Below are 25,038 nucleotides of genomic sequence, written 5' to 3' on the forward strand. Positions count from 1 at the left end.
TTCAGTAGATACAAACACTAATTTATACAAAAGCTAGATGGTGTACAATAATTCTGATATTAGTACATCTATTTGAAAATGCATTAAAAGGTATATTACCCTTTATTTTAAAAGTATTTGTTTTTGTGACAGTTACTTGCCTAAGTATCATTAATGCATTTCCCCATTATTTGAAATATCTATCTCATCATTTCTAAAACTTTCCAGTTCTGTGCTGGGAAACTGTCTTCCGTGTCATTTAAGATGCCAACAGGAAGTCATATGGCACTCTCAAATTAGGATAATTTGAGAAGGAGTTATTTACAAAGAGACTGATTACAAAGATGGGGGCAGAATACAGCCAAAACCCAGACTTGGAACTTTCACCATCCCTACACCCAAAGGAACAAGGGTAAAGTGAAATCAACAGAACTCAGTCAATAGGAAAAGGAAAAAAAGTTGTAGAATAGGTTGCGGTGAAAAAAGAAGTAATCTTTTGGTCAGAGGACATAGGCAGCTTGAGCAGACCTTGCAAGGAAGGAGTCAGGGTTATAAATACCCTGACCTCACTCTCCTTCTCTTTGATCTTCTGACAGGGCAACCCACTGGCTGAACCCAAACAGAAGCCAGAGGGCATGGGAGACTGTTGATGTAGTCCATACAGGTCAGCCTCCTGGGGCAGAGAGTTTGGTTGAGAAGGGTCATAAAGTAGTAAAGATAAGATATCTCATCTTCCCATCTTAGTCAGAGCTCTAATTTTAACCTGTCCCCTTTCATTCAGGGTTTGCTTGAGGTTTACAGAGGCGTCCTAGGATGTTATTTTAGTTTGTTTATATCTGTTTGTATATCCAGAAATTATTAAGAAGTAAAGCTTACTATTTTGAGCTGTTTCTTTTACCTAAACTGTCTGTGTTTGGATTGGTTTTTCAGGTGATGATGATGAAATTCCTCAGGAACTGCTGTTAGGAAAACATCAGCTTAACGAACTTGGCAGTGAATCTGCTAAAATTAAAGCAATGGGTATAATGGATAAGGTATCTATTACAGTAAAATTTATAACTTTACTTAATTGAAATTAAAGTTTTAAAGGTAAATTGCAAAGTTTACATAAAGTAAGTAATGATGAAAAGAAAATTCATGGTTGCCTTCTGAGAGTGTAACAGAATTATTTCTTTTTTTTTTTTTAATAAATTTATTTATTGTACTTATTTATTTTTGGCTGCATTGGGTCTTCCTTGTGGTGCACAGGCTTCTCATTGCGCTGGCTTCTCTTGTTGAGGAGCACGGGCTCTAGGTGCGTGGGCTTCAATAGTTGTGGCTCTCGGGCTCTAGAGCGCAGGCTCAGTAGTTGTGGCACACAGCTTAGTTGCTCCACAGCATGTGGGATCTTCCCAGACCAGAGATCGAACCTGTGTCTCCTGCATTGGCAGGCGGATTCTTAACCACTGTGCCACCAGGGAAGTCCCCAGAATTATTTCTTAGAAAAAAAATAACAAAAAAAAAAAAACAACAAAGCTTGAATCAAAGAAATATTCTGCAGTCATTCTAAAGAAAATCATTTTTGCATTGAAAGAGGCACAGTCCTGGATTTTTGTTACTGTTTATTTTTTCATTGTCTCACATACTTAGATTATTTAAATGCAGAAATACACTAAATTTTTCTTTGACATTTCCTTTAGCCATTTACATTGGTGAAAGAGTAAAGCCACGGTTTTAACACATTAATTGTTGGAGTTTTTTTTAGTTTATTTATTGAAGTATAGTTGATTTACAATGTGTTAATTTCTGCTCTACAGCAAAGTGATTCAGTTATACATCTATATACTTTTTCAGATTCTTTTCCATTGTAGTTTATCACAGGATATTGAATATAGTTCCCTGTGCCATACCTTGTTGTTTATCCATCCTATATATAATAGCTTGCATCTGCTAATCCCAAACTCCCAGTCCTTCCCTTCCCCACTTCCCCACCCCCTTGGCAACCACAAGTCTGTTCTCTATGTCTGTTAACACATTAATTGTTAATAAGTACAGAACCTCATTGCTGTAGGCTTTATAATGACTTTCGTGAGTTGTCTTTCCTCTGAGCTCTCTGTTGCTGAGTAGTCTCATTGCACTAATGGAATACCAGAATATTTTTTTCATTAATAGTAACTTTAAACAATAGTGACAGCATCAAGGGCTAGCTTCCCATAATCTTTATGAGCTACCAGTCACCCCCTAAACCACTGCATGATTGCTATGCAAATATAATTTCAAGACAAATCCTCTCTCCTCCTCTTCTAATCAGGCTCCTCTTATACAGAATTATCTACTCTAAGTCTTAAGTTTCTTAGTCTATAATGTAGAGATAATGATTTGTTCTCCAAGAATAGTAAAAGAATTAATAGAAGACTATATTTACCTGAAGAATTTATCCTCTCAACAAATTAAACTTATTTATTGAGTTTTAAAGTAGACTGGGAAATATTTTAATGTTTTTTCCAAAGTTAAGATATAATCACTTATTCATTTTGTATTCATTTATATTAGTTTCAGGTGTACAAGGTAACAATTCAATATTTGTATGTATTGCAAAATGATACAACAGTAAATCTAGTTAACATCATCACCACACATAGTTACAGTTTTTTTCTTATGATGAGACCTTTAAGTTCTATTCTCTTAGCAACTTGCAAATATAAACTGCAGTATTATTACCTATAGTCACTGTACTGTACATTATATTCCCAGGACTTACTTATCTCATAACTGGAAATTTGTACCTTTTGACCACCTTCACCAACTTCACCCACCCCCACTTCGCACCTTTAGCAACCACCAATATGTTCTTTATATCTATGAATTCTTTTTTTTAGATTCCACGTATAGGTGATATCATAATTGCATTTATCTTTCTCTGTCTGACTACTTCTCTGAGCATAATGCCATCAAGGTCCATCCATGTTGTTGCAAATGGCAAGATTTCCTTCTTTTTCATGGCTGAATACACACACACACACACACACACACACACACACACACACGCCACATTTTCTACATTTTCTTTATCCATTCATCTACCAGTGGACACTTTGGTTGCTTCCATGTCTTGGCTATTGTAAATAATGCTCTACTGAACATGGGGGTGCATATAGCTTATGAAGTTAGTGTTTTTGTTTTCTTCAGATATGTACCCAGAAGTGGAATTGTTTGATTATATGGTAGTTCTATTTTTAATTTTTTTTTTTTTTTTTTAAAGAAGCCCTGCACCCATTAGCCATCACTCCCCATTTCATGTTTTTTGTTGTTGTTGTTGTTTTTTTTTTTTTTTAATATTTTATTTTTGGCTGTATTGGGTCTTCGCCTCTGTGCGAGGGCTCTCTCCAGCTGCGGCAAGCGGGGGCCACTCCCCATCGCGGTGCGCGGGCCCCTCACCCTCGCGGCCTCTCTTGTTGCGGAGCACAGGCTCCATACGTGCAGGCTCAGTAATTGTGGCTCACGGGCCCAGTCGCCCCGCGGCACGTGGGATCCTCCCAGACCAGGGCCCGAACCCGTGTCCCCCGCATCGGCAGGCAGACTCCCAACCACTGCGCCACCAAGGAAGCCCCTATTTTTAATTTTTTAGGAGCCTCCATACTGGTTTTCCATAGTGGCAGCACCAATTTACATTCCTACCAACAGTGCACAAAGGTTCCTTGAGTTTGGTTTTTAAAGCTATACAGACATATCACATAATCAACCAAGAATTAATGTACTATTAGTTCACATTGCTATTACTGTGTGCAGTGAGGGATATGTTGATTTCTTTTGTATACAGGAATATGGCTTCAGTTTTCTGAAGTGCCAATGCCAATCTTAGGTTTTATTTCCTAAGTTCTATAGTTACATGTAGCTAATGTTTCTATTTCAAAAGGTGAATTTGCTGAATATTTTCAAAGCATGGGACAGTTTACCAAAAGTCTCAGTAGTTTAATCTCTTGTGAAATTATCTAAAGCAATATTTGGGGGAAATTTTTTCTGTAAGCCAGCCTACGAATAATCAAAATGTACTTAATGTCAAGTTATTCTATTGATGCTCCCATTTGACTCTTCTGGCTGATTCCAGTAAGAGTCCTAGCTGCATGATAAGAGTCTAAAAGGAGACCTATTCAATCAAGGGAATGAGTAACAGTTGCTTCCTCGCAGAACCTCTAAATCAACTATTAATTTTTTAAATATAGAAAACATTATTTGTAAGAAATGAAACAGATATCTTAAAAATAAGAAAAATTTCTACCAAATAAAGCAGTGTTACCACATTTGTAACTTTTATCATTCTCAGATTCAGGCTTCTGTTATTCAAAATATTACCTGGGATTTTAAGACACCCGCTAAAAAACATTGTGGTGTGGAAACCATGTTATAATTAATTCAACAGATGAAATGTTTAGAGAGTGTGTGTTTGTGCCTGTGTGTTCGTATGCATGTTCAGTGTCACTTTCATAAGAGCAGGGGGCCAGACATCAGAACAAATTCAGTCTTAACTAGCTATGTGGTAAGATTTGAGTTAGTAGCATACATATGTGCCCATTCTGTGTTTGCTATTCTGTCTTTCAAAAACAAATAATTAAGTTCTCTGCATAATCAGATTTTAGTAGAGGATCTAAGTAGGAAAGTTTTGTTTTTCCACTCTTTTGAGAGGGTGTTAATGCTGTATATTCCATTGGCCAAAAGGAATAATTGTACAGAATAGTTCTTGAATAATTTATTACGTTTACCAGTGATTGATGAAAGAATTTATGCTTCAATTTTAGCTTTCCACTGACAAAACTGTGAAAGTCCTAAATATCTTGGAGAAGAATATTCAAGATGGGTCGAAGCTCTCCACTTTGTTAAATCATGTAAGTTTAAGATCCATGTTGTTAATTTTATCCTTTCTGTTGTTAAGATGTAAAATTTTTCATATGGAACTTTGGTTTATAGGGAAAATTCCAAATTTCATTAATTTGAGCTTGTTACCACATTTACTAGTTCACATTTAGCCTTGCAGTTAGAATTGGATTTTTAGCTGTTTAAAATTAATGTTACACATTATCAATTCACAGCTTTGATACAAATAAGAATAGTAACAGATGTAAAGTCATTCAATTCAAAAGACCATTCTTTAATCTTACATTATGCTCTTCCTTTTGTAAGTGGATGAGTGTTTCAAATGTCTTTTCATTTATAAAATGAAAATAAAATGTTAGTAGGTAGTAATTCTTTTCCTTGACCTTCCCTAGAGAAATAAATAGTTGGAAACCTTATGGTGATTTCCTAATGTATCCTAAAATGTTAATCCTTATGTATTGTTTTTATATCTAGCTCAAATGGTTGTTGAAAGGATATTAAATAAATTAATTCATGTAACCTGCTCAACAATGTCTGGCACATTATAAGTTCTCAATAAATGTTAACTGCAACTGTCGTTACATTTTAGTATGTTTTATCAAAAGCAGTGGCAACATGGTATAATGGTTTATGAACTGAGATCTACCTTCCTAGCATTATAGCAGACTTTCAAAATCATATGTGCATTTGAATTGATCTTGGTGTCTAACATTAATGAATTCAAACACTAATGCTCATAGGAATTTAATGCAAGAGATAAGGATTTGGGAATGTTTTGAGTTAATGAAATTTCTTTATTTTTAAATGACTGATTACAAAAGTAGTGTGTTATAGAAATTTTTCAAAACACAAAAAACAGAAAGGTTCAATTTTCATCCAGCAGTAACCACTGTTAACAGTTTTGGTAGATAATACTTCCATTCTCATATGTACATACATACTATATGTATTTAGCACATGCACTGGATTATATCTCGTGAGGGAAATGTTCTTGATGTTTGCAGAAGCCACAGGAGTGCTAAGTGATCTACATGGAATTTAAAAATGTAGAGAAATAATCTCAGGTGGTATTTCTATGCTTTATTAAATATATCCATATTTTTCCAATGCCCTTTTTAAATTAGTTTTTGAATCATAGAAACTAAGGGATTAGAGGACCTATAGTGGCAATATACTACATCTTTAGTCTACAAGTTTTATTTAAAACACTTTGGCAAGAAATTGTGGTAAATATCAAGAATCGACAGTTCTGGAGAACTGGCTGACTCAGTTTTAATGAAATTATTTTCATTCCTGAAAACCTTAGCACTATTTAGTGTGTTGCATTTAAGCCTTAATGTTTGATATGAGTGATGAACCTCCTAAACTGACTCTTCGAAACAGCAATTTCAATATCAAAGAAAAGTTACTTTATTTTTTTAAGTAGGTATGTAAGTAGTAAAATGAAAGAAAGTTAGAGATTGAGTTTTTAGGCATTAGTGATTTAGAAAGCCCTTCTGTGTTTTACAAATATTATACTTTTATTTATTCCTTTTCCCAATGTTATAAGCTTTGAATAGCATGCATACAAAAGTATTCCTAGAACATAAAGTTGATATTTCATAACTAAGGATGTGATAGAAGAATTTTCACTTTAAAAGTAAGATTAAAAGCACTTTTTCCCAATTGTAATGCAGGTTGCGGATATGTAAATTAAAATATAGTCTGTCAGTTGTTGAATTATCTATTTTAGAAAATAAGTTATGTTTTCAGTAGTCTACATAATCACCACTTTTTAATCTCAGTTTCAAAAATACAGTATTGTTGAAAAACAGTTATTAGCAATGATTGAGTCGATAACATTTTACTACTTTTAAATAAAGGTCTATCCTTTGTTGTTAATTTTTGTTTTACTCTCACAAGAGCAAGCAGAACTAAAAAGCTTTAATATTATCATAATGTTTTTAACCCCAAACACAAAATGATTTATGTATAATTATGATCTTTAGCTAAAATCATAGATTTGAATAAATTACACAGAAGATAAACATAACTATAAGTTTGTTATTGGAATGACATTTAGTGGTGAAATTAGGAGATAAGAGTACATTATGTTTGAAAACATTGAAACAAAAATCATACTTAATGTAATATAAGTATTTGTACTTCATTCCTGATATTCTTTAAATATACACACACCATAACTCTCACCACGTTTTCAACCTGTGAAAATCAAATATATTATAATCTTTAAAAAATATTTTAACCTATAATTGTGTTTATTTCCATTTCATTAACAATGTACTGTTTTATAGAATAATGATACTGAAGAAGAAGAAAGGTTATGGAGAGACCTTATTATGGAGAGAGTGACAAAATCAGCAGATGCCTGTCTTACAACTATCAACATTATGACATCCCCTAACATGCCAAAAGCTGTATATATTGAGGATGTAATCGAAAGAGTTATACAGTACACTAAATTTCATTTGCAGAATACACTTTATCCTCAGTATGATCCTGTTTACAGATTAGATCCTCATGGAGGTTAGTTTGCCCATTTATACTGATAGTTTTTTAGTATAACATCAAAATTACCTGTTATATAATTTTACCACGTCGGATGGGTCAGATTGCAGTGACTTAAAATGGCACCAAAATTGTTTGATTATATAAATTGTAATAAACACTGACTTACATTTGACTAGAATATAGAACTTGTTTTAATCCAGTACTTGTTCAGTGATAATTTCTTTAGCAACTATTTATATATAATAAGAAGTAATTTCTACTGGTCTGAGATTTTCCCAGATAACAGTAGCTTCTGGTTCCATTTATCACTTCCCCCAAATTTTACCCAAAATATTATCTACAAAATGGATTGATTAAAGATATATAATTCGGGCTGCCCTAGTGGCGCAGTGGTTGAGAATCTGCCTGCTAATGCAGGGGACACGGGTTCGAGCCCTGGTCCGGGAAGATCCCACATGCCGCGGAGCAACTAGGCCCGTGAGCCACAACTACTGAGCCTGCGCATCTGGAGCCTGTGCTCCGCAACAAGAGAGGCCACGATAGTGAGAGACCCGCGCACCGCGATGAAGAGTGGCCCCGGGCCGCTTGCCACAACTAGAGAAAGCCCTAGCACAGAAACGAAGACCCAACATAGCAATCAATCAATCAATCAATCTTTAAAAAAAATAAAAATATATAATTCTTTCTCTTATTTATAATCTTTATAAATGAGTCATGTATGTTAACATGTATACATTTAAAGAGAGGAGAGCAAACCTGGATCACGAATACCTACTGTTAATTACCTGTTGTTTAATTATTGCAAGTTGATTTCAAGGGAAATATAATCTTAATATCCTCCAATCAGTGGAAAAAAATAGAAATAAAGTAATCCTTAAGATACAAGAATTTAATAACCATTGAAGTGTACCATGAATTATCTGTTATAAGAATGTTGACTTTCTAACTGAATATTCCCTAAAGAATAATTTTCTCTTTTAATAAATAGACAGCTTTATTTGCCAGGTTGTATTTTTATATAGTGGGAAAAAAAGGTGTGTACTTTTAATTCAGAAAGCAGTTTTATTACTTTTTAATAAACATTATTACAAGTTGATATATTCCTTGTTTTGAATTTTTTTTCATTTTAGGAGGCTTATTAAGTTCAAAGGCAAAACGGGCTAAATGTTCTACCCATAAGCAGAGAGTAATAGTAATGCTTTATAATAAAGTCTGTGACATTGTTAGCAGCTTATCAGAACTACTAGAAATACAGCTTCTTACAGACACAACAATTCTTCAGGTAAGTTTTTTTCAAGCATTTTCCATATTTCTAGACCAAAAAAATAAAGGAGAATAAGGGACCTAATTGAGTTCAGTATAAAACCTCACTCACTCAATAATAATACCAGCACTATGTTAATTTTTTCCATTCAGAGTATTTTATATCTAAATGGAAGAAATGAGTCTAGAGAAGTTTTAAAAAGAAACATTTGGGGCAGAAGACAGGTGAATGTAGTATAAATTCTAAACTGTAAATTATTTGAAAGATAAATGATCATTTCCTTTAAAATGTGTCAGGATGCTTCTTCCAGAACAGTGAACTATTTTTTGTTTTTTACATTCCTGTGACATTTATCAATCCAGAAGTTAGAGATCAGAGGAATGGCAGCTATGAAGGAAGGTCTGTGCTAATTTGCTTGAGGGTGAAAGGGAACAAAAGGAAAAACTAGGTGCTGATTGATGAGGGAAAAGAAAATGCTCTCAGTGTTTTCCAGAAGTTTATGAATGCTTTGGGGTTTAGTAAGGTAGAATGTTACTGAAATCTGTTACAGATGTGTACTGATTACTGTCTGTGTCTGTGCAGGTATCATCAATGGGAATAACACCATTTTTTGTGGAAAATGTCAGTGAATTACAGTTGTGTGCCATTAAGTTAGTCACTGCAGTAAGTATAATCAGTTCACATTTTTAGTTATCTCTCAGAAAAATAACAGTGGTATCATTCAATCCAAATGTGCAAAACCTAATGCAGATTTGAGTTTTCCGTGAGGACTATTTTAGTATGCCTTAGATTTCAAACACTTCTAAATATTTAAAAATATTTCAGTTAATAATTCCTTAATATTTACTGTAAAATCAATTATTTTAAATCATTTAAATCTTGGTTTACGTTTCATACCCAAGATATCATATTCCTCTAGATGAAACTAGCATACTATGACTTCTACAAGAATGTCATAATTAATGATAGAAAAGTTGAGCAAATTAAGTCATTGCCATCAAAGATGATGAAAACATTTTCATTCTAAATGGCAGATAATATTTTTTATCACATGGTATAGTATCATTTTTGTTTATTTTCAAATAATTATAACAAACTTAATTTGGAATCTTATAATTACTAAATAGGTATTCTCAAGATATGAAAAACATAGGCAGTTAATTTTGGAAGAAATTTTTACTTCACTTGCAAGATTACCTACCAGCAAGAGGAGCTTAAGGAACTTCAGGTAACTAACTATAGCAAAGTCCGAGTATAATGAAGAACTCCATTGTACTGTAGCCATCATATATTTATTCTTTATCATTTCTGTCTGATTTTTATTTTAATGATCAAATAAAAGAGAGGCAATTCAGTCTCAGAACAGCGTGAAGAATACCTTAGGTGTGAGAAATGACAATGCACATTTTAGAGACTTAAAAGTTCAGTGATTCTCAAGTGTAAAGATCTGTGGCAAGGATTTTCAGTCTTGGCATTATTGATATTTTGGGCCAGATAATACTTTATTTGCAGTGCTGTCCTGTACATAGTAAGATGCTTAGCAGCATCCTTGACCTCTACCTAATCGATACCAAAAGAAACGCACCTTTTCAAATTACGATCACCAAAATTTTCACTAGACACTGGCAAATGTCCTCTGAAGGGCAAAATCATCCCTGGTTAAGAACTATTGGCCTGTGAGAAGAGCAATAGAAAATACGGCTCCAGAGTCAGAGGCAGTTCAAGGATTTTATAAGCCTTACGAAGGAACTTGAACTTAATCCTTTATACAGTAGTAAGTCATTACATAATATTTTTAAAAGAGAGCTGAAAAATTACTCTAACAGAAGTATAGAAAATAGGCATGACGATTAAACACTCTTAATCGCTAAGCACAGAGTAACTAAGGAATGTTATCCACCGCTGTGGTCAGCATTATTGCCTTTGTTGGCATAGGTAATCATCATCATTTTCATAACTATCATTATAATATTCCTGGCTGATTAAATGTGTTGATCTAGCTTATAGGGTTATATTTAGATTGCTTTGAAGGCTGTCTTCTGTAAAATAATTGTTTTTATCTTAATTTTTTAGACTGTGTACTGATAAACATCTATTGTCCATTAAAACCTGAAGAAAAGCTATCAACATCTAAAGGAATTCTTACGTTTTTAACTGTCTTTTAAACAAAAAGATTTAAAATTTGATTTTTTATATTCTGTCATAAAATATTCTATAACATAGAATATTTTATATTCTATGTTGCTCATACTCGAACATATGATCAGGAGCTGACTATGTAGCAGATTTTAATAAGAAAATGAATACCAGAATGCCTGGGCATTGGGAAATCCTGAAGACTTCTCATTTTAAAAATCATTTTGAAAAATATTTGATATTTTTTGTTATAATTTTTCAATCTGCAGTACACATATATAAAGTATAGAATTTTATATTAAATACTGCATTTTTCCTTTGACTATTTTAATTATCTATGCATAGGCATTTAGTTGGTTTTTTGATAAGTTAGAAATAATTAGACTTAAGGACATTATTATAAGCAGTAAAGACAATGCCTAGAAATATTGGTAAAGAAAGCATCCTGAAACTTTCAGATCATAGATGACATGTAAAATGAAATTCTCTTCATACTCTGTAAGATTTAAATATTTTCTTCTCCGTTAAAGGTTAAACAGTAGTGATATGGATGGAGAGCCTATGTATATTCAGATGGTTACAGCACTGGTTTTACAACTAATTCAGTGTGTGGTACACTTACCATCATCAGAGAAGGACTCTAATTCAGAAGAGGACTCAAATAAAAAAGTAAGGAATCATTTGTAAGTTTTAAAACTGTATATTTTTGTAGGAGGAAGCAACTATATTCTCTGCCATTCTTATAAAACTGAAGTTCTTAATTAGGGCTTCATGACTGGGCTTTCAGATCCTTGTAGAGCATTAAACTAAGTTTTAGGAGACTTGAGTTCTTGTCCTGACTATTAACATCCACCAGTCATGAAACATACAAATCGTTTTAATCTGAGTTTGTTTCTTCAGCTATAAAATGGGAATGATAATACCTAACAAGCCTACTATTACAAGTTGTAAGACTCAAGTGAGATATTGAATGTGAAAGTGAATAATATTATAATTATAATATGCAGTATCTATAATCACATACAGTAAATAATCGTTAATATAATTAATGTTAAATTCATGCAGGAAATGAGTGTATGCCCTCACTATTGAGTAATTTATAGCTAAGATTTGCTTTTGGTTTTGTAACTCTTACCCATCAACACTTAAAATTTTTCCAAGTTTTATAGTTTTACCTCAAAGAAGTTCAAAAGAAAGAGAGATAATTTTATTTCCTAATTCTGTTATAGTCGTGGCTGTGTGTATAGTAATAAATAATAAAGTGACTGGTTAATAAAGTATAAAATGAATATCAAAAAAGTTGAGGTCCCTGTTCTCCCCTTCTCCTAATCTCACTGTTCTCTTTTCAGTTTTTCTTTCCTTACCATTGGTGAATGTTTATCTTCGTCCATTTATTTATTTATTTATCTGTATAAATTTGATACAGAATTTTTTAATTTACATAAATGATATAGTGACATATTTACAGCTAATTTTTTCACTCACCATTGTTTTTAATACATGTAACTAATGCTAGATTCTTTTTGATTTAGGTTAAACACATCATATATGACATACAACAACTTGAAGCAAAAGTTTCTCTAGATATACTTAGAAATAGAATATTAAATCATAGTGTACATGCACTTTTAACTTCACTGGAACTTGTCAGTTTTCTCACTAAAGTGGTGTTCTAGTTTACATTCTTACATTTTGATTTTGCCTAGTCTGGTTAGTATGAAATGATACCATGTTTTATTTTTCATTTTTCTGGTTACTAGTGAACTTTTTCATATATTTATTCACTTTTCGGGTTTCCACAACTTTGAATTAACTATTTATATCCTGGTCTTTAAATTTCTAATGAAGGAGTTGAATTTTTTTAGTATTATATTCTAGCATTCCATAAAGTTTGAGCTTGCAATTTTTTTTGAAATTCTTTTTGTGTTGATATTTTCAATCAGAATTGTTCTGATCATGATAAACAACTGTTGATATTTCATTTGTTAAACACATTTGTCACTCTTAACATATTTTAATAAATAAAAATGAACTCTATCAATATTTTTATTTAGTTTTTATGAAGTATTGAAATATATTTAGTATGCTAATTGTAGCTTCCCTTTTTATAAATAATAGTTAAGATTTTTAGTATTTAAATGTATTGCCCCTATATTCAGTAATAACATGGCAATAGCAACTGAAATAACTTGTATGTTGGTTATTTCTTATATCTGTATAAATTCATTTTTCTCAATCTAGGTTGACCAAGATGTTGTCATTACCAATTCTTACGAAACAGCCATGCGAACAGCCCAAAACTTCCTTTCCATCTTCCTTAAAAAGTGAGTAAAATTAACATAATCTGATTTTTATTTTCGCCATATAGAGAATAGTTCATTTATTTTATGTAAAAGATTACATCCAACTTCCTGCTGTAATCTGAACCTTGACTATATCTCCCTGACTCTTGATTTCCTTATCTTTAAAATGAGGAAATTAGAATATTAGAAATCTAAAATTTTACGAACTTGCTCATATGTTGAACTCCCGAAGTTAAAGTTCGAGACTGAAATTCTATAATTTTTTTTCAGTGAATTTTGGGACTTTCTAATTGAATAGGAAAGTTTGGGGAGAGAGGTTTCCTTAGCTTTCATAAGAATTTATAGTAATCTCATAGAAAAACAGTGGTCATTATTTAAAATGTGTTACACTTGCCAGAAAATTATGTTAATGTCAATAAATGTGAATCCCCTGTAGTAGGGGAAAAAATGAAGATTGAAACAGATTCATTTTAAACCATATTTTATTTAATGTACTCTCGTATACCATGTTTAGATATGAGAGAAGAGAAAAACTTAGTTAACAAAGTTTTAGTCATATTGGTGAACATGTCACCTAAATTCACAGCCTTTCCATTATTTATCTTTGAACAGATGTGGTAGTAAGCAAGGTGAAGAAGATTACAGACCACTATTTGAAAATTTTGTTCAAGACCTTCTTTCAACAGTCAATAAGCCTGAATGGCCAGCTGCTGAACTACTCCTTAGTTTGTTAGGGAGACTGTTGGTAAGAGTATAGCATTTAAAGATTATTAGATTACTAGAAGACAACATAATGAGGATGTACTCTGATTCACAGATGATGAATTCTTTAAAAATGTGTAAGGAAATATGACCATTGCATCTCTATTTTTGCATGTGCATAACTGTACACAATACTGTCAGTACCTTGTAGAAACTTTGAAATGTTGTGACTTTTGGTGCTTTCATTTCATTGCATAAGATAACAGTACTTTAAAAAACTTTTTTTTGTTGTTGTTTTTTGTTTTGTTTTGTTTTGTTTGGAGGTATTGTTAGTTAAAAGCATCTCAACACTGAGTCATAAGTTATTGTAGTTAATTCATTTCAAAGCATGAAACTGATTAATGTGAACTCTGTCATCTTTAAGAGTATTTCTAAAAACATGACACGTTTTAGTCCTAATGTAATATTGTATTAGGGAAATGCAAAGAAATACTATTGTGATTTTTCTTTTTATCTTTAGACTACATTTGGACTTGTGCAATTGTTACAAAGTTTTTGGGACCTTACTTTTTGTCAGCTGGAAAACTTAATACTATTCTGAAACCAAGATAATTTTTCATAGGCATCAGAATTCCAGCCTAACAAATTCTTACTCAGTAATAATCCCATTTTATAGAGTTTAGCCTACATTTAAAGAAAGTGACTGTGTTCTTAAGAAGGTTTAATTTATATATATATATACACATATATATATATATATATATATATTTTTTTTTTTTTTTTAATGAAAATGTTAAAAATTCCAGAAACTCAAAAGGCAATTACTGGGAGTTCCCTGGTGACCTAGTGGTTAGGATCCTGGGCTTTCACTGCCGTGGCCTGGGTTCAGTCCCTGGTCAGGGAACTAAGATCCCATATGCTCTGGGGTGCAACCAAAAAAATAAAATAGAATAAAATTTTTTAAAAAGTCAATTACTTTGTGGAACAATATCACAGGGGAAAAAAGTGTTTAAATTTCAAATAATACAACATAGATTTGGAATTTATAAGTTGCTATTAAAAATAGTAAAAATTGGTTAAATTAAAACAAAATTATTTTTCATGTGTAGGTTCATCAATTCAGTAACAAGTCAACAGAGATGGCTTTAAGAGTGGCATCTCTTGATTACCTTGGAACTGTTGCTGCACGACTGAGGAAAGATGCTGTTACAAGCAAAATGGATCAAGGGTCTATAGAACGAATTTTAAAACAGGTATTGAGATAAAGAATTTAAATTTTGGGGATAAGTAATAGTTAAGTACTGTTTTTAGATATTCTTATGTTAGTGTTGCATTTCATTTTGTAGATTCAGAATAAAATCTTACTCCTAAAAATGGGCTTTTTCAAAAGCTCCACTGAGAAAATTTATACCGTAGGGTGAATTGTGTGTAACAGGAACTTTCAAATGATTTATATAATCCTTAATTTACTTTTCTTTTTGTGAACTACTGTTATGAATGTATGATTCTATTTCCTATTTGGTTTAACAATACCTTTTTTTTTTTTTTAAACTATGGACGAGGTGGTAGTAATACTAAAAGTTACTTAAGAAAATTGATAGGTAAATAATCTCTAATCCTACCATGCACAATGTTTTCACTTTCTTTCTACTCTTTTTTCTTTTTTTAATGTCCATAACCATATCCATGCTGGCCGTGACAAATGCCTCTAATTTTTTTTTCTTGTTACTATACTTTGCATTTTGAAATAATTTTAAACTTACAGAAAAGTTTTAAGAATAGTACAAAAAGCTCCCATTAATCTTTCACCCAGATCCCTTAGTGGTTGACATTTGCTTTATCATTCTTTTTCAAAATATACACGCATGTGTATCTATATATGCATTTTTATTTTCTTCTGAACCATTTTGAGCAGACAGGATGCCCCCATGACCCCTGAATTTCAAAGTGTGATTCCCTGGACAAGCAGCACCAAGTTTTACATCACCTAGGAACTTGTTAGAAATGCAAATTCTCAGGACTCTCTCTGGAACTACTGAATCAGAAGCTCTGGTGGTGGGGACAAGCAGTCTGGTTTAACAGACCCTCCAGGTGATTCTGTTGAATGCTGAAGTTTGAGAACCACTGCTTTGTGTATGTTTTCCACGAACAAGAACGCTCACTTAAATATCCACAGTACAGCTATGAAAAGCAAGAAATTACCATTAATATAATACTACCATTTAATGGAATATTACCATTCCTGTTGTATTTAATAGATTATCATTTGTTGCTATCATCATTGTAGCACTCAAATTGAACTAGATTTGACTAGTGGGAGCCCCTTTAAACTGCCTTTTGTATCTTTTTGATATCTTCCCATCTTTCCTTGAGGACTTTGTGGCACAAGATGTTTCAGACTCATCTTTTACTTTCTTGCGCCAGCCCTGGAATCAGCCATTTCTCCAAGTATTGCTGATTCCTTTCATTGAAGAATGGTAACTAGGTGATTTTCAGTATTTCTGAGAGTAGACCTAGGACCTCTTATTTGCCACATACGGCCATGTATTGTACACTGTAAAACTTGAGGGGAGTGGTCCTTGCTAAATATTTTTATGACTCTTGACATACTTCCAAAAAGCTTTTGGAACTTTACAGTGTACTAGTTTACAGTGCCATGACTAATTTCTCAATGTATCCATTTCACTATACTCCAAGAACATAGGTTATTCTAATCTTTGTTTTCTACTTAGATATATTCTAAACCATATATTTGGCATTTCACATGGTAAACCAGAGAATAAGCTATAGACATTAATGTCAACTCAGAGTTAATTTCTGCTTCTGTATTGTTCTTGACAGAACTAAAGACTCAGTCCCTTTCTGATTCTAGATCAAATGCACAGCTCAAATATACCTACTGTATATTTAATACCCTACATGAAATAAAGTACTATTTTATGTTAATTGCAAATAAAAATATTTCCCTTTCAGAATGTTTTTTTAAAATAATATCCCAAAGACACCTGTAACACATAATAATTCAGACAATAATTAGTTTCCATTTACTAGATTAAAAGTTTGGAGTTATCTCTTAGCAAACAGAAAACCAGTGCTAGGACCTTCCTACCTCTGAAGATTTACATACACGTTGTTCTAATAATTATTATGTCAGCTACTTACTTACAAGCTTCTTTAAAGAAAGTTAACATGTAGTTCATAAAAATAAAGGCTAACCTCAGCTATTAGTACACTTCAGCTATCAATATATAATGTTTTTCAAAAATAGTATTCTTCTGTTTCTTTCTATACTTATATTTTTATTTTTATCATTTATCAGATTTTTCCCTCAGATTTGTGTATGCAACTGGATGATTTGTTAAAGAACATTAGTAATATCTTTTTTGTTACTACTTGGTTTATTTTGTAGGTTTCAGGAGGAGAAGATGAAATCCAACAATTGCAAAAAGCATTGCTTGATTACTTGGATGAAAACACTGAGACTGATCCTTCACTAGTGGTAGGATTCTGTTCTCCCTTTTTTTTGTAGAGTTTACATGTTTGTTTCAAACTTGGTCTGAAAGAAAATTGAGAAGTGTTGTGAAAGGAAAGTTGTATTGGAATCTTGATTTTTAAAACAGGGGTACATGATAGTCTAAACAGAAAAGAATGATTATGGATTGATTTGTCTTAAATGGAATTCTGGTACAGATATTGTAGTTTACTAAAATTGTGTGACATGGGAAATATTTGGAAATCTTTCCATAGGTTATCTTTGAGACCAAGTGAGAGCATTTGTCCAGGTGGTGCATGAGATGATCTGTTAGCATATAAAAAGAATATTAGAATTTTATGTCTATATTTATTTTTAAATATAATCCTTAATTCTGTTTTTTTATATATTAGGTATCCAGAATATTAGTATAAGAAGTTTATATGTAAAATTTATACACTATATTGGGGCACTTTTTAATTTTTTTTTTAATTGATGAGATATGCATCTAAAGAGGTTGGAGATAACTAAGCTGTTCAGCCAGCTACTGCAGGTTTTCAGTCTTTGTGGAAAGGAACAGATCATACAGTGATGTATGTCAATTATTTCTCAATAAAAGTGAAAAAAAACAGGAACAGATTAAAAGGAACAGATTATAGGTGTGCCTTAGTGTTAATATATTTCAATAATAATTGGCTATGTATTTCTTGAAGAAGTAAGGTGAAATTTTGAAAATAACTATAGAGTCTTCTACCTTCAGCATTTTATCCATGTGTTCTAAACTTTTCTAGTTGACCCATCTTCTCTCTAATTTTACTGACTCGTTGTGTGATCCGTCCTTAGTTAAGTAGTTGATAGTAGTATTGTAGACTTAATACAGTTGTGTTTATAAAATTATCTTTTGACATCATTGATATAACCGTTAGGACAAAGTAAAATAATAAGTTTTCTATCATTTAGATGTTCTAAATGTTCTAGCTTTCTTAAAATCTGTCTTCATCTGATGGAAGTTTTTTTAAAGTAAACCTTGATATTTGTATTCCTGATTGTGAACACTTTATCAGTAGGTTGGAAATTTTGTTACTAATTTCATCAAACTCAAATCTCACCAAATTTCTTTGCAGTTTTCTCGTAAATTCTATATAGCCCAGTGGTTCCGTGATACAACTCTGGAAACAGAAAAAGCAATGAAATCACAAAAAGATGAAGAATCATCTGAAGGAACACATCACGCAAAGGAAGTTGAGACAACTGGTCAAATTATGCATCGAGCTGAAAATCGGAAAAAGTTTCTTAGAAGCATTATCAAAACCACACCTTCTCAGTTCAGCACATTAAAGTAAGATCCAAAGAGAAAACATCTTTACTTTTTCAGTTATCTCTTTGATATCTATGTACCTACTTTTCAAAAAAATTAAATAAATTAAAATTTAATGACTTTTTGTTGCAGGATGAACTCTGATACTGTGGACTATGATGATGCTTGTTTGATTGTTCGATACTTGGCCTCTATGAGGCCGTTTGCCCAGAGCTTTGATATTTATTTGACACAGGTAAACTGGACCAGAATTCCTTATACAATGAAATTGATTTTTCTAATTCTGGTTATTTGTGTTTGAGTATGATGTCTATTCACTGCTGAGAACAGATATTTTAAAAAATCATGAAAGTAACATTTGTTTCTGTGTTCCATATTTGTTAAAATATCTTTGTTCTGCATGCCTTTTACCTATTGATTCTTGTTTTACAGATAAATGGATATGTATCTGTATGGTACAGGTAGAGTGATGGTATATAGGTAGAGTGATTGGTGTTATAAAAATATTCAATTCCAAGTTATTATTTAAATGATACTAAATATCGTTGATTAAAGTTACAGATAGGAAGGTTTCAGTGGGGCTACAGGTTCTTGCAGATGAAGCATAGCAATAAAAAACAGGTTTAATTGAGAATGCCAGGATAAAGGAAAGTCCCTAAGGCATAGAATGCCTTACCATGTTTTAAGTTAAAGCTTTGGATCAGTAAGATAACAGATCTTTTACTCACTTATATAAAAATTAAAGGAAAGTGAATATGATATTTATTTTCATTGTTTTGCGTGTTTTCTTTCTATATTTTGTTAAATGTTATGTGTTCTAAAATTGATGAAAATGTCAATATTTGCTTGGCAGATCCTTCGAGTTCTTGGTGAAAATGCAATTGCCGTTCGAACAAAAGCCATGAAGTGTTTATCTGAGGTTGTTGCTGTAGACCCCAGTATTCTAGCAAGGGTAAAGAGGAGCACAGATGATTCTTTTTATTTGAGTTTTCTATTCAAATTAAAATATTAGTTCTACTTAGTATAAATTACATTTTCTTTATTTTTCTTTAGCTGGATATGCAGCGAGGAGTTCATGGACGATTGATGGATAACTCCACTAGTGTCAGAGAAGCAGCAGTAGAATTACTAGGTCGATTTGTCCTTTGTCGACCTCAGCTTGCTGAGCAGTATTATGATATGCTGATTGAAAGAATATTGGTATGTTTGTTATGTCATTTTTATTGTAATTTATGAGTATAATTTTGCCTTCCTAATGTCACTTTTTAAAAATGTTAAGCTAGAAATGTAGATATCAATTATGTATTTATATTACCTAATCTGTAAACTATAGCAACTTTCTAAAGAAGGACATATTTCAAGAGGAGGGCTGCTCAGTATTGTAAAACAAATCATTGGCAAAAATTGGATTCCTTTTTCCAGTTACTCTTGCCTTTTGATTATGCCAGTTTACAATGAGTAAATGATAGGAGCTACATGGCATAGTTAAATATTTTGGACAGGAATCTAGAGTAATTATATATGTATGTATATAAGCAGGAAGAATTGTTTCAGTGAGAACTAGGTATAGAACTTTGGTGTCTGACAGTATTGTTGGCAGTTATGTGTATTTGCATGTTTCCTTAAAGCTGAATTATGACAAGCTCAGATACCTGCAAGTTAAACAAGAAAGTCATTTGAGTCTTAAGACCAAACTTAAGAAACACTATTCTAAGATATTCTTTTCTTCTATATCATTGAATTCTCTGGCCCTGAAGTATTTCCCTGGAAAATGAAAGGAAACATTGGCATTACAAATTATCTGTAGAATTTTCATACCACCCACTGCGGACATATTGACTTCTTCTGTAACTCAACAGAGATGCATTAGGTACAGGATTAGATATTTCTGAAATGACAAGAGTTTATTTTATCACCTTTAGCCCAGTATTAGAATACAGTGGGACTGAGAGTTACAGATAATTTCATCTTCAACTAGCATAAAATCTTGATGGAAACAAAGAATTTTAAGGAAAGAGTGGAAGAATTTTTTCCATTTTAGTGCCTCACTCTTTTCAAGAGTGAAGGACAAACTCCTCAGAATTTTCAGGTATAATGAACTCTGACAGTGTCTACCTTAGTAATGTATCCTAAAATATTTTCACAATTGCTAAATTGCATAATGGAAATAATTTTACACAATAAGTGTTCAGTGCTTTTTATTTATTTTAAAAATGCTTTAATTCTGAAAATTTGTAAAGTTAAAGAAAAATAGTACAATGAACACCCAAGTAGCCACCACAATATTTCACCTCTATTTTTTATATATATATATATATATATATATATATATATATATATATATATATATATATATATATAAATTTATTTATTTATTTATTTATTTTTGGCTGCGTTGGGTCTTCGTTGCTATGCACAGGCTTTCTCTAGTTGTGGCAAGCGGGGGCTACTTTTCATTGCAGTGCACGGGCTTCTCATTGTGGTGGCTTCTCTTGTTGCAGAGCATGGGCTCTAGGCACACGGGCTTCAGTAGTTGTGGCACATGGGCTCGGTAGTTGTGGCTCGCGGGCTTTAGAGCACAGGCTCAGTAGTTGTGGCACACGGGCTTAGTTGCTCCGCAGCATGTGGGATCTTACTGGACCAGGGCTTGAACCTGTGTCCCTTGCTTTGGCAAGTGGATTCTTAACCAGTGCACCACCTGGGAAGTCCCTCATCTCTATTTTAGAGTATTCTCTAGCTCTTTTTTACACACATCCACCATGACATTGACTAATTTAAAAAGGCCAAGCCAGAGACTTCCCTGGCGGTCCAGTGGTTAAGACTTTGCCTTCCAATGCAGGGGTGCAAGTTCCATCCCTGATCAGGGAGCTAAGATCCCACATGCCTTGGGGCCAAAAAACCAAAAGATAAAACAGAAACAATACTGTAACAAATTCAGTAAGGAATTTAGAAATGCTCCACATCAAAAAGTCTTTTAAAAAAAGGAAAATATCATTAAAAAATAAATAAATAAGTAATAAAATGGCCAAGCCAGTATTGTTATTTCCTCATGGTTTTGTTTCATTTAGTCAGTTCCTTTGTTTCTTATATTTACTATAAATCATAATATAGTGACAATGGTTTGAAAGAGTTAGGTTAAACATTTTTGTTAAATATACTTCATATGCTGTTTAAGCGCCACTGTCCTAAAAGTTTCATGTTTGTTATCCCATTTAATTTTGGCAAGCTTATTATACTCTAGTCTTGTGTTCAGTGCTATTTTATATTTTTCCATGTATTAGATATTATATTTTAAAAGCAAAGACAGTGTAATAAAATAACTTAAATTTATAGTAACACTAATAAAAGAGCATATAAAAAGGAAATATATAGACCATGTTTATCATGTTAATAAATAGTGTATATACTGCTTGTTGGTATTTTCTGATTTCATTTTATCAAATTTCACACACCTAAGCATCTCAATTTTGCTGACGTTTAAAATACCTTTCTATTCCTAGGATACTGGTATCAGTGTCAGAAAAAGGGTAATAAAGATTCTAAGAGACATCTGTATTGAACAACCAACATTTCCAAAAATTACAGAAATGTGTGTAAAAATGATTCGCAGAGTGAATGATGAAGAGGGCATTAAGGTGAGATAAAAATGTTGACTACTTTAAATTTCATTTCTTAATTAATGTTTTAAATAATTTAAATGTTTATTTTATATAAATTTTGTTAATTTACATATATATAAACTTTACAAGTGAATCATCATTTTAGATTATAAATTCAAGAAAAAGACATACTTAGGTATTTATTTCTAGATCTTGCATTAATTAATAAAATCTGATCTTACCCAACCAATTTAGCAATTATAATATTTAATATCATTGTAGAGATTGCATTGTATATAGGAAGTTTATTATCAAATTTAGTTTATTTTGATTTTCAAATGGTATGTGCTTGGTTTTCTAAATTAGTAAATACTTTGTTGAAAGTTTAATCCTGAGTTCATTAGTGAATTTACGTATATATGATTGTCCCTATATTTCTTTTTGGGTTTTTTTTCTTTTGTTTTTTAACGACTTCTCCCCCAAAAGTAGAAAAAATGTGTTTTTAGTTTGATTAAAAGCATTTGAATGTGTACTCTTCAGAAGTTCTATACTAGGCATCGTATTACCCATTTAAAATCATTGCCAAGTTGAAAAAGATTATAATTTTTGTAAGTTAATTGCTGATTTTAAAAAAAAAAAACTGAGGATGTCATACCAATAGTTTCTGGTAATTTGTGTTTTGTTTAGTTATTTATATATTGTTTTTGTTTTTTAATAGTTCTGTTTTGGGCTTTAACGAGAATTGGGGGTTAAGAATTTTGCCACATTCATTTTAGTTACTTAGTTTGAAATTTTTCTTTCTTCTAGAAATTAGTAAATGAAACATTCCAGAAACTCTGGTTTACTCCAACTCCACACAATGACAAAGAAGCAATGACAAGGAAAATTTTAAATATCACTGATGTGGTAAGAAGGACTGGAACAAGGGTGGTCCCTGTGGATACAAACCTCATTGAGGTCTGCCTTGTCTTACAAAGGGAGAGACAATGACAAGATATTTGGTTATTCTCTACTACATCCCTTCCTTTATATTTCTGGATGTACTCAAGGGATGCAAGTAAGATGAGAGTGTTGTTTTCACCTAGCCCCACTTTTGGCATCCACTGATTTAAGCACTGATACTAAAATTCTCCAGATTCTTCCAGTGATTGAAAACTGAAAGGGAAAGGAGAAGTGGATAAAAAGATAACAATAACCCATGGATGGCAACCTGAAATGAGATAGTAATTTCTACCTTTTTCAGAAAACATGAATTAAGATTAGTTTCATTATGTTTAATTATATACATAAGCTACAATTTTTCTTGACACAGAATACTGTTCATGTTTTGAACATAAGAAATTTTATATTACGGATTACATGATCAACTCTATAGTTTCACTATTGTCTTTAAATCTTCTATCTAGAAGGAAAATAAGAAGCAAACATTTCCATTTTTATTGTTTTTAGACCTTACAGATTTTTCTGATAGTGTTTGATTCAATAATACCGTTCAGAATGTATACCATTTTAAAAATTTCAATACATTGAACTAATTTCTTGAATGTCTCCTAAGATATTTTTAGAATAAAGTTCTTTAACATGGTAAATTATTGGCTCACTGAAAAAATAGTTTACTCTAAAAATAATTTTTTTAATTTAGAACTTTGGATATTTATATACTTGAGGCTACAGCATAGCAAAAGTATATTTTAAAGTAAATTTCTGACTTTGATAGTTTCACCATATTTCTCCCCTTAGGTTGCAGCATGCAGAGATACTGGCTATGACTGGTTTGAGCAACTTCTTCAAAACGTGAGTTTTTGTAGACTTTATGATTTAAAAGAAGTTTTTCAGTTATTTTTTAAGTATATACTTTGTGGTAGGGAAAATTTATTTCAATATATTAGGCTGAATGTTTTGGTTAATATCCCTGTTTAATGAATTGTTCAATTGCTTGCTACAAGTAAGTTTTCTAAATCACTAATATTGATATTCTATCTTCCCATCCTTCTAGATAATTTTTTTATCCCTTTAATATAGATGATAGACATGAGATCTATAAATAGGTATATAGATTGCATTAAATATATATTTACATTATTTGACATGTTATAAAATATGTAGAATTTCCTATAGTAGTGTAGGATTAAACCATAATTAGTGTTCTTTAAAAATTTTATAAATTGAAATATGAATTTTTTTTATTTAAGAATTTTCAAATAGATAGAAGTACCCATCACCCAGCTTCAAAAATTGTTAGCACTTTCCTAATATTTATCTCTATCCTTCCCCCATCTTTTTTTTTTCTTTAATTTTTTTTTTTTTGGCTGTAATACTATAAAGAAAATCCCATACTTTGTATCATTTCACCCATAAATACTTTAGTATTGATCTTAACAGAAATGACTTTTTAAAAAATAACCAGAATATCTTTATCATCTATATCAAAATAAATATTAATAAAATTATTTCCTAATATTTAATACCTAGTCGATGTTCACATTTCCCTGATTGTCTCAAAAATGTATTTTTATAGTTGGTTTGCGGTTGCTTTGGTTGACATGGCTGTTAAGTCTTAGTCTATAATAGTCAACCCTTCACTCCTTTTTTCATGCCACTTACATGTTTTCCTGTAGAGTGTCCCACATTCTGGATTTCATAGACCTCTTCTTTCTGGTGTCATTTAAGTTGTTCCTCTGTCCACCATTTTTTTCTGTAAAATCTTAAGTTAGATCTAGAGGTTTACTAATACTGAAGTTCAGTTTTAGGAGTATAGACAGAAATACTTCACAGGCAATGCTAAATATTATTGCCTCACATCAAGAGGCACATAATGTTTGGTTGTTACATTTTCAGTGATTTTGATTGCCTGGTACATCTATTATACAGTCTTTCAGGACTGGATTTAAAAGATCACTACC

The 25,038-nt window shown here is 31.9% G+C and overlaps 1 protein-coding gene across 6 annotated transcripts in view; it reads left to right on the forward strand.

Moving 5' to 3' along the window:
• Positions 1-25,038, forward strand: part of NIPBL (NIPBL cohesin loading factor) — a 201,090-nt gene that overhangs the window by 134,470 nt on the left and 41,582 nt on the right. For all 6 annotated transcript variants that reach the window (XM_082382141.1, XM_082382144.1, XM_082382143.1 and 3 more), the window contains 18 exons: positions 910-1,013; positions 4,755-4,841; positions 7,125-7,356; positions 8,472-8,623; positions 9,188-9,268; positions 9,733-9,833; positions 11,272-11,410; positions 12,983-13,065; positions 13,657-13,789; positions 14,856-14,999; positions 17,156-17,245; positions 18,343-18,557; positions 18,669-18,771; positions 19,390-19,488; positions 19,590-19,736; positions 22,037-22,171; positions 22,943-23,041; positions 23,876-23,929. In XM_082382141.1, coding sequence (XP_082238267.1) covers positions 910-1,013; positions 4,755-4,841; positions 7,125-7,356; positions 8,472-8,623; positions 9,188-9,268; positions 9,733-9,833; positions 11,272-11,410; positions 12,983-13,065; positions 13,657-13,789; positions 14,856-14,999; positions 17,156-17,245; positions 18,343-18,557; positions 18,669-18,771; positions 19,390-19,488; positions 19,590-19,736; positions 22,037-22,171; positions 22,943-23,041; positions 23,876-23,929 — 2,198 coding nt within the window. The remainder of the gene's footprint in view (positions 1-909; positions 1,014-4,754; positions 4,842-7,124; positions 7,357-8,471; positions 8,624-9,187; positions 9,269-9,732; positions 9,834-11,271; positions 11,411-12,982; positions 13,066-13,656; positions 13,790-14,855; positions 15,000-17,155; positions 17,246-18,342; positions 18,558-18,668; positions 18,772-19,389; positions 19,489-19,589; positions 19,737-22,036; positions 22,172-22,942; positions 23,042-23,875; positions 23,930-25,038) is intronic.

Source organism: Balaenoptera borealis (genome assembly GCF_965194805.1).
Source record: "Balaenoptera borealis genome assembly, chromosome: 2".
NCBI classification, from domain to species: Eukaryota; Metazoa; Chordata; class Mammalia; order Artiodactyla; family Balaenopteridae; genus Balaenoptera; species Balaenoptera borealis.